General features: G+C 35.7%; 2 protein-coding genes across 3 annotated transcripts; one reads left to right on the top strand and one right to left on the bottom strand.

Moving 5' to 3' along the window:
* The first annotated feature begins 507 nt into the window (after window positions 1-507).
* On the top strand, window positions 508-3,188 carry LOC306867874 (SLAM family member 5-like). The gene is made up of 4 exons (XM_079413808.1): window positions 508-599; window positions 925-1,254; window positions 1,825-2,115; window positions 2,532-3,188. Exons 1-4 carry the CDS (start codon window positions 551-553, stop codon window positions 2,669-2,671), a joined length of 810 nt encoding a protein of 269 aa, XP_079269934.1. The 5' UTR covers window positions 508-550; the 3' UTR covers window positions 2,672-3,188.
* LOC306867865 (natural killer cell receptor 2B4-like) lies at window positions 2,903-9,049 on the bottom strand. 2 transcript variants are annotated; one of them, XM_079413795.1, is made up of 6 exons: window positions 8,760-9,049; window positions 7,098-7,427; window positions 6,245-6,535; window positions 5,686-5,799; window positions 5,492-5,589; window positions 2,903-4,253 (listed from the first exon to the last, which is right to left on the bottom strand). In XM_079413795.1, the coding sequence occupies exons 1-6, from the start codon at window positions 8,815-8,817 to the stop codon at window positions 4,203-4,205; spliced, it is 942 nt and encodes a 313-aa protein (XP_079269921.1). In that variant the 5' UTR covers window positions 8,818-9,049; the 3' UTR covers window positions 2,903-4,202. The 2 variants fall into 2 exon arrangements, with proteins under 2 accessions (XP_079269921.1, XP_079269920.1); XM_079413794.1 differs by having other exon boundaries at window positions 2,911-4,253; window positions 5,492-5,559.
* Window positions 9,050-10,118: the final 1,069 nt, after the last annotated feature.

Raw genomic sequence — 10,118 nt, 5'->3', positions numbered from 1 at the left:
GGTTAAATTCAGAGCACAAATTCGTTGTTGTTGAATGAATCTCAAAAGTGAACGAATCGTTCTGAACTAATAAATATTTTTCCTTTATTTAAGCCCCTTATTCACTTACCGGCATCTACTTGGAGAAATTGCATGACCTCTAACACAGTTAGCTTGAAGTGGAGAAGGGTCTTGTGGACAGAAGGTCTATGTAAGAGAGCTCTAACTAACCACAGTGCTGCAGATGTTCTTCGGCCTTGCATGCACTTGAAACCTCTGACGAATCATATTGTGCCCACAACGCGCATGCAGACGTTTGTGCTTAGCAACAAAAATAAGTCTGATGCTTTTTTGTAGTCTGATGTGTTATTTTTACAACAAGAGAAAGAGATGTTTAAAAAGAGCATCAGTGACCTGAGGCTACATTCAATCAAATAATAATAATAATATGAAGTCCATTTTGGTCAACTCTGACTGATACTTCCTCATAACAATATAAGTGGCCATTGGCTAAATCGTCACCACATGCTCTGTTTGTGAACTGAAACCACAGTCACACCACTCTTCTAAAATGATCACATACATGTTGCGTTTAGTCTTGCTCTTCATTTGTGTTGAAGGTAAGGTGTGTATTGCTATTTATTTGATTCATGTGTTTTTGTAAATGTTTGGTGGGATTTTTTAATCTTTTCAGAGGTTTTCAAAGAGTCACTGAGCATAAGTGGTTGTCACTAGCTCAAATTACCCAATATTAATTTGCCTGTTTCACTGATATGTGCCAAAACACATTGTATAAAAGTAAACTAACATGTAATCATTATAGAGACATTCATGGGCTAGTGACCAACAGTGGAAACCACATCCTGCCATGTGCTAAATGTTTAAAACCTAGGTTTTTCAAGATCTCTCAGTTCAGTGAAAGATGTTTATATGAATGTGTTTCAGGTGTGTTTGGTGGTGATTCAGATGAAGTGAAGTCAGTATCAGTAACTGAGGGAGAGTCTGTCGCTCTAAACACTGATGTTACTGAAGTACAGAGAGATGATCAGATACTGTGGATGTTTGGACTAATAGAGACGCGTATAGCTGAACTCTATAAGCACAGCATTGATATGTTTAGCAGTAATGAGATATTTGGAGACAGACTGCAGCTGGACTCTTTCACTGGATCTCTGACCATCAGAAACATCAGAACCACAGACTCTGGACTTTATAAACGACAGATCCGCAGCCACCGAGGAAACTCAGACAAGACATTCAATGTTACTGTCTATGGTAAGACCAATATGACTTTAAAAACTTAGCATATGTGTAAATGGACAAGAAGCTTATTATTGGACTGTTATTAGTGAAACAAGAATTTGACAACTCTTAAAATTAAGGTTTGTGTTACAAAAATGAAATATTTCCCAGCTACTTTTTATGCCAGCAAACTGAAACCCATTGCTCTTTCTCAATACAGGATGAATTCGTATTTTTTAAAACTAATATTTAATGCAGCCTTTATTTTCTGTACAATTGTTATGTATGCTGTCTTTGTGTTTTTGTAATGTGAACTTATATTGATTTTTAGTTTGTAGTTGATTTAGTTTTCCATCTGTCGCTCCCAGATTATGTACTCCTGTGTCTTGTTGGTTAATTTACACTCTGTGCATATATAGCCATGCATTTCCTTGTGCTTTGTTGGGTTTTATCAATCCATGGTGATAATGTTGTGTAGCTCAGTTCTGATTTCCGTGGTCTGGATATTTTGATTATTGTTTCGCTTCATCTGCATTAAGGATCCTGCTGTCCCTCATGTCTGGGTTACCCACATTACAAAAATTTAATCTACGTGTTTTTCAGCTCATCTGCCTCTTCCTGTCATTACCAGGGACTCTTTAAACTGTCCATCATCATCAGTGTCTAAATGTTCACTGCTGTGTTTAGTGATGAATGTGAGTCATGTGACTCTCTCCTGGTACAAAGGAAACAGTTTATTGTCCAGCATCAGTGTGTCTGATCTCAGCATCAGTCTCTCTCTACCTCTGGAGGTGGAATATCAGGATAAAAACACCTACAGCTGTGTGCTGCTCAATCCCATCAGCAACCAGACCACACATCTGGACATCAGTCAACTCTGTCAGACATGTCCAGGTACCATACATCCGTGATCTGACATTAAATGTAACAATTCACTCAAAATTAAAAATGGTGTAATTTATGCTAATTTCTAAAGAAGTTTAAAACCTGTGTGTTGGTTCACCCTGTTTTAGTTTTCAATCGACAAATGTAGTATGTGCAACCAACAAGATGAAGCTACTGGTGCCCTCTATTGGTCAAAACAAACACACACACACACACACACACACACACACGCGCACTCTCTCTCTCTCACTTGTCTGTTTGTTGCTTGTTCTTTCTTGCCAATTTAAGTGGGAACTGTCCCGGCAAAATGTTAAAATTCAGAGTTGGAAATATCCATTCAATTTTTTTTTTAAGTAAACATAAGTTAATGAGCCTAAGACTTTTAAAAACAAACATTTGATTCCGCAGTTTTTTTCTTTCTCCAGGCTTTTACGGCAATTCTGTGAGTGTGACTCCATCCTTGATGTATGCTGTGGTGGGCGTGGCCTCTGTTGCTCTTCTCGTTTGTTACGTCAGATATAGAACGGACTGGAAAAAGGAAAAGCCACCATCACGAGGTTTCTAGATTTATTAGTGTTGTGCAACTTTCTTTTACTATATGAACATGTAATATTTTTTTGAACTATGACAAGAAGTTTGAAAATGAGGCTTACATAATCTCTTGATTATAGTTGATAAGTTTCATATTCATCGTTGTAAATTCAGCAATCAGAAACCTCTTTTCTCTGTGGTACTTAAGGAATTAGGTATCTATATAAGCACCATTAAGGAGAGTACAAACAAAAAAGCTGTTATTGTGTTATTGTGATTTAGCAAGGCCTTTCATTATTTTATTTTATTTGTTGATTTTATACATACATGTATAGTTAATATGTACTTTTGATATTTTTTATGTACACCCTTGGCACTTTTGTTTTGTTCAAGCATTAAAACAAACAAACAAACAAACAACAACAACAAAAACAACCATCACAACCTCGCTGACGAGATCCTCTTCTATAGACACCAGGCGGCAGTATCTCATCATTTTTCAATGAAACTCATGTGCACTTCCCAATGTAAATAAAATATAGCAAAAGTGCTTCCTTGTATTCTACCAAAATTTTTATTTCATTAAAACATCAATTAATAGTATGCAAGACTGCAGTCTCGAATACAATGTCATGCCAAGCTCTCATAACAGGTACAACACAAGTTCTAACTAATTAGTGGTTCTTAGTTTTGTACCTGCCCCTTTAACATCTGCCAATGTGACTTACAAACATAAACACAAGTTAAGGTGTTCATCTAAAAACGATCATTTTACTAACCCTCAGGTCTAATAACACAGAAGCCAATAATGTTTCATTTTCATTTTTTTTTTGCCTCACACTTTGAAGTCACTGACTTAAAACATCAAACACCTCCATAAACACTGTTTTTAATTTGATGATCAATGGCAGTTTAGGAATTCACATCCACTCATCTTGAAAATAACCAGCTATTATTGGAACTTTGGGTATAAAAAAATTCTTATGATAATAACATGCAAAAACAAAAAGTTTAACACAGCGCTTGGTCAAATTTCAGCAGCCTGTGTGTGTAAAGCAATAGTGTATGACGAGACATGTATTGACTTGCAGTGCTATGATACAGGGCATAAAGGTAAGAATTACTGGAACAACAGCCGGGGTTGAGGCTTTACATAAAAACCATGAAGACATGAATTACTGCCAGTTTTTTTGTATATCAGACATATCGAGAGAGCATAAACATGGCATGCATATATTACACATATGCAACTCTGCTTTTGAACAAGAATGAAGTCATTTCTGACTTAAGTCAGTTGTTTTTAATGTTCATTTTGACTCTCACTGTGTCTCCATGCAAAATAGATATTTGTTCGTCAGACGGGAATTTGGATATGCAAAAAAAAAAAAAAGTTATCTAATATAGAATGAGTTGTTAAGGCTTTAATTTCCTATATATTAGACATGCTGATAATGTTGTTTGGACCCAAAAGTTCTTCAAAATAAGCCTCAATCAAGTGTTGTAATGCTGACAGAGGCAGGTGTACAAAGCCATTGTGGTGAAATGAGAGACTGCTGCTTGTCCCATCAGTGTCTATTGACAGTGGAGTATATGGTCTCTTCTGTCCCATTAGACTTCTGTAGAACAACAAAAACAGAAGTTAATAAGTCTCATGAGACATTTTACATACAAACAGTTAGGCCTAAATCATGTGCACTTGTGGTGCTGCTATACTATAAAGGAAAAAGTGGAGCACGCTAACATATAAATACCAAAACTTGAATCAAAAAACGAATTAGCTGGATTTTGGGGCAAACTAAACAAATCAGGTCTAAAATGTTCAGTGTAATTACCCCAGATAAACTTTTTTTTTTTTTTAGAAATAGTTTTTAATTTTATGTATAGCAGTCAGTTATTTTAAACACCGATTGTGAAAAGCCAAAACACATGTATCTAGTATTTTATGGATGCTATTGTTGATATTTATTGCTGAAAACCATAATCTTACAAATGCTATGTTTTCACCGTTCTAGAGCAATCACACTACTGAAAACCCCAGGGGCCTGTACCATGAAGCTGGATTAGTCTGCACCAATCCTGGGTTTTAGGTACCATGAAAGTGGCTTGGCTTTTAGCTGCGTTCATTGCCATAGTAACTTACATTTCTTTTATTTGTCCTCTTTCATGAACAAGTACTGTTTTTCATTGTAAACTCTTAACCTGTAGCAAAACCTTCAACCTTTAACCAAGGCTCGTGATTGGCTGTTCGCCAGTGATGTCACACATTCATGTGCACGTGCTCCACAAACTCAGCATCAAAGCCTGATTTGACAAAGAAAGTTGAAGATCAGCATCATGGTACCAACAAAGCTGGATTGGAGTGGATTGGTTTTCTCAACTCAAAACTAATCCTTTAACTCTGAATTTGTTAATCTATCATCGTGGTACAGGCCTTCACATCAGAAGCTAAACCACAAAGAAGAAGAGCATTGTTTTCTGATCAATTTACATTTACATTTATTCATTTAGCTGACGCTTTTATCCAAAGCGACTTACAATTGCTATATATGTCAGAGGTCGCACGCCTCTGGAGCAACTAGGGGTTAAGTGTCTTGCTCAGGGACACATTGGTGTCTCACAGTGGATTCGAACCCGGGTCTCTCACACCAAAGGCACGTGTCTTATCCACTGCGCCATCACCACGCCGCAGTGGATAAGACACTGCGGCGTAATTCTGTAATTTACTAGTGTTACAGAAATATTCCTGTGAGAGTATACTGATGCTGTGGTTTCAACAACGTGAGTCCAGTTCATTTGCAAAACATAAGTTTATCTCATTTATGGTGTAAAGTCAACATTCCCATGAGAGTCATACCTGTACATTTGGAACAAATCTGGTTTCAGCATAAGCTACTTCTTCGTCGTCTGTCTGAATTGTTTCAGCTGCATGCGCAGATGGTTCAAAATAATTTACTGAAGGCAGGAATATTAAATAAAGCAATAAAATAATTAATAGTGATCATTAAAACATGAATGCACATATGTCTGTTAGCTCAAGAGAAGACCTGCCTTTTGGCTTTGATCTTCTGTATTTCCTGTAAAGACAGTACATCACGATGGCAAGCATAACCAGAACTCCTGCAGTTATTAATGACGCAATAAGCTTTGAGCTGCAATTTGAAACTGAAAGATGAAAAATAATAATTAACATTCATCTGTGCCTCTAAAAGAGCAAGAACAAAAATAGTATTTATGGAAAAGCAAGGATATGGAGGCAGAAAATAAATTCCAATGTTTTATTTTTTTTAAATGACATTAATACCTATTAAATTTTTTTTTTCCAATATATAAATAATACATGCAATCATGCTTTTTTTTATATTTAACTACCATACAGAATGTGCAAACTAAAGGTCATTGGTTCAATTGTCAGAAACGATTCGAAAGTGATTTCAGTACAGAGTATAAAAAGACTGATAACACAGCCCACCTCAAAAGTATATTTTAATACAATCTGAAATACCACCACCGTCTTATTGTGAGATATAAACTATAAATGGAATTTAGTGAAGTGATTTAGCTTAGTAAAAAAAAGAAAAGAAAAAAACACTTGTTACTGTGGACATACCTTTACAGAGTTGAGTGATGTCCAGATGTGTGGTCTGGTTGCTGATGGGATTGTTGAGCACACAGCTGTAGGTGTTTTTATCCTGATATTCCACCTCCAGAGGTAGAGAGAGACTGATGCTGAGATCAGACACACTGATGCTGGACAATAAACTGTTTCCTTTGTACCAGGAGAGAGTCACATCACTCACATTCAACACTGAACACAGCAGTGAACATTTAGACACTGCTGATCCTGATGATGAAGAACAGTTTGAAGAGTTACTGCTGATGACAGGAAGAGGCAGATGAGCTGAAAAACACGTAGATTAAATTTTTGTAATGTGGGTAACCCAGACATGAGGGACAGCAGGATCCTTAATGCAGATGAAGCGAAACAATAATCAAAATATCCAGACCACGGAAATCAGAACTGAGCTACACAACATTATCACCATGGATTGATAAAACCCAACAAAGCACAAGGAAATGCATGGCTATATATGCACAGAGTGTAAATTAACCAACAAGACACAGGAGTACATAATCTGGGAGCGACAGATGGAAAACTAAATCAACTACAAACTAAAAATCAATATAAGTTCACATCACAAAAACACAAAGACAGCAGACATAACAATTGTACAGAAAATAAAGGCTGCATTAAATATTAGTTTTAAAAAATACGAATTCATCCTGTATTAAGAAAGAGCAATGGGTTTCAGTTTGCTGGCATAAAAAGTAGCTGGGAAATATTTCATTTTTGTAACACAAACCTTAATTTGTCAAATTCTTGTTTCACTAATAACAGTCCAATAATAAGCTTCTTGTCCATTTACACATATGCTAAGTTTTTAAAGTCATATTGGTCTTACCATAGACAGTAACATTGAATGTCTTGTCTGAGTTTCCTCGGTGGCTGCGGATCTGTCGTTTATAAAGTCCAGAGTCTGTGGTTCTGGTGTTTCTGATGGTCAGAGATCCAGTGAAAGAGTCCAGCTGCAGTCTGTCTCCAAATATCTCATTACTGCTAAACATATCAATGCTGTGCTTATAGAGTTCAGCTATACGAGTCTCTATAGGTCCAAACATCCACAATATCTGATCATCTCTCTGTACTTCAGTAACATCAGTGTTTAGAGCGACAGAATCTCCCTCCATCACTGATACTGACTTCACTTCATCTGAATCACCACCAAACACACCTGAAACACATTTAGAAACAGTTTTGCAGAATTAATTGTAATGAAGGTTTACAATTCATAAATAGAATTTACCAATAGCAAGTACTAATAATAATACTAATAATTTAAAAATGATACTGTAATTTTTTGTTAGAATTACAGGAAAAAACTATTCATATGAAAATAAATTGTATAATGTTAACACAAACTAAAAACTTAAATATTTTACTCAGGGTATCATACAAGACTAAAATAACACACTTAACATGAACTAGATAGCATAAAATGCAACATAAAACACTCAAATAACCAATATATATATGGCAAGGTAACATATGACCTGGACCACAGCAATAGCCAACAATACATTGGGTCAAAATTATTATCTTTTATGGCAAAAATCATTAGGATATTAAGTAAAGATCATGCTCCATGAAGATATTTTGTAAATTTCCTACAGTAAATATATCAAAACTGAATTTTTGCTTAGTAATATGCATTGCTAAGAACTTCATTTGATCAACTTTAAAGACGATTTTCTCAATATTGTGATTTTTTTGCACCCTCAGATTCCAGATTTTCAAAAGTTGTATCTCAGCCAAATATTATCCTATCCTAACAAACCATGCATCAAAGTAAAGCTTATTTATTCAGCTTCCAGATGATGCATAAATCTCAATTTCAAAAAATTGACCCTTATGACTGGTTTTGTGCAAGTGGGTAATATATAGCCAACCATTTGTTTTTACTCATTCGTTTTATTTTTCTGTTAAAAACTAGTTAGTCTCCACTTCTGAAGAAGAAATTTACTTATTTTTATAGGTCTATTGCGTTTATTATGATTATACATGGCCAAATAAAATTACAAAACAAAACAAAAACAGCACCTGGATATTGCAGAATAAGTCTGTGCAAGGGGCGGGTGCTTATTAATAACTGTTATTTATAATTCAGGGCTATATTTATGTTAAGTGCTAATTAAACGTGGTTATGTTAAACTGTGTCACTTTAATGTACCCTCATGGAGATTAGTGCTCCCTTTGTGAACTGGTTCAAGTAAGATACGTTTGTTTGAAACAATGAAAATATTCCCCGGCTGATCCAACACTTGGGCGCAACTTCCATTAGTTAACAAAGCCGACTACATAGTAGGCAAGGCTCCTGAATAGATCCCATATCTGTTAAACCCACAGAAATTCAAGCATTTAATCCTAACCTTTGTTTTTGGCCACAATCCATAACGTTTTGACATAAATGATGCAGCGCTATCTAAAGGAGATTAAGCGAATAAATATAATCTTTATGTTTTAAACCCAACAGACTAAAGTCGAAGTGACACAGTAAAACACTTACCATCCATGACCAACAGGAAGAGACATAAGAACGTTGTTTTACCAATAATTATCCTCATTTTGTCCTAAAGATAACTGAATTCCACATGATGTGTTTTACGAGAACCGTCAAGTGTCCGATGGATAAAAGACACGGATCTAACGCATTCAAACCGACCAGTGTCTACTGATTTAATTTATACGATTTCATCAAATCGATAATTCACGAGCCTACAAATTAAAAAGAAAAAAGGTTCATATGCAGAGCGTTTGAGTCGACCTCACTCTTTTGGTCCCGCCCAAGAGTGAAGTAGTTTTCTGGTATATTGCTACTGTGTATTTTGCACGGTCTATTTTGCGATGTAGTCATATGTTTTTGATGAAAACTTTCCCAATTTTATTTATCATGTGCAAAATTGTCTCATATTATAAATACTGTTTTTCTTATACTCTGTTTTGTAGGATTTTGTTCACTAAATCTTTTACCTGGAAAATGGTACTGTTTTGGAATAAAGATTGTTTAAGGCTGGCCCAAGGACCAGCAAGTAACCAGTCCAGCTGTCATATAAGCTTATAGGTTGTTAAAGAGTTTTTTTTTTTTTGTATCGGCACAACTAACATATGCTTGATGCACTCTTTAAACATTAGAGCTTTTGTTAAGCCTATATGCAGCAGTATTATTTAGTTTTAGTTACTTTTTGTTATTTGTAAGTTGCTTTGGATAAAAGCGTCTTCTAAATGACTAAAAGTAAAGTAAAAGTAAGTATTAAGATCAGGCCATCAGAAGCACCTCATCCACCTACACCCTGCACAAGTACCGCATACGCACACACCACCACACATCCATCTCTAGAAATCATTTGTTGTGCACAAGTTGCAAATTCCACTGGTACAAACCACACTTTGGTACACAACTTACAAGTACAATACCCTGACCTAGATTTATAATAACAATACATTTATTGAGGTGATTAAACTAGTTGCACATACACAATTCTTTGAAGCGTTCGCTTAATTTATTGGACTTGCTAACTCTACTAAACTTCATTTATACACGTGTTAAAACATGCTGCACATTGCAAACTCTTCAATCTGAATGATAAACCATGTTACAGTCTAATCATCGCTGTGGTTTTCAGCTCTTCTCTGAACCCAAAGCCCCTTCCTCATCTTTTTCACTCTTTTACAAAGCCCAAAGCAAACGGAGGCCTCTTATCTGACTCAACCATCTGAGATCTCAATGATCTCTTTGTGATGTTTGCAGGAAAGAAAGATGCAGAAGTTCTCACAGCTCAGGCCTAAAAGTTCTCTTCAGTGCAGCGCAACTCACAACAGATAGTTGATTAATAAATATTAAAACAATAAACAACAATGTACAAAA

Source organism: Barbus barbus (assembly GCF_936440315.1).
Source record: "Barbus barbus genome assembly, chromosome: 49".
Classification (NCBI taxonomy): Eukaryota; Metazoa; Chordata; class Actinopteri; order Cypriniformes; family Cyprinidae; genus Barbus; species Barbus barbus.
This window is presented reverse-complemented; position numbering and strand designations above follow the sequence as displayed.

Bases quoted from the DNA above. Each gene is read 5' to 3' on its own strand.
- LOC306867874 (XM_079413808.1), top strand. From the start codon at position 551: ATGATCACATACATGTTGCGTTTAGTCTTGCTCTTCATTTGTGTTGAA. The intron at 600-924 runs GTAAGGTGTGTA...AATGTGTTTCAG, and splicing joins GCTCTTCATTTGTGTTGAAG to GTGTGTTTGGTGGTGATTCA. The intron at 2,116-2,531 runs GTACCATACATC...TTCTTTCTCCAG, and splicing joins ACTCTGTCAGACATGTCCAG to GCTTTTACGGCAATTCTGTG.
- LOC306867865 (XM_079413795.1), bottom strand. From the start codon at position 8,817: ATGAGGATAATTATTGGTAAAACAACGTTCTTATGTCTCTTCCTGTTG. The intron at 7,428-8,759 runs GTAAGTGTTTTA...AATGTGTTTCAG, and splicing joins CTTCCTGTTGGTCATGGATG to GTGTGTTTGGTGGTGATTCA. The intron at 5,590-5,685 runs GCAGGTCTTCTC...TCCTGCCTTCAG, and splicing joins CAGAAGATCAAAGCCAAAAG to TAAATTATTTTGAACCATCT.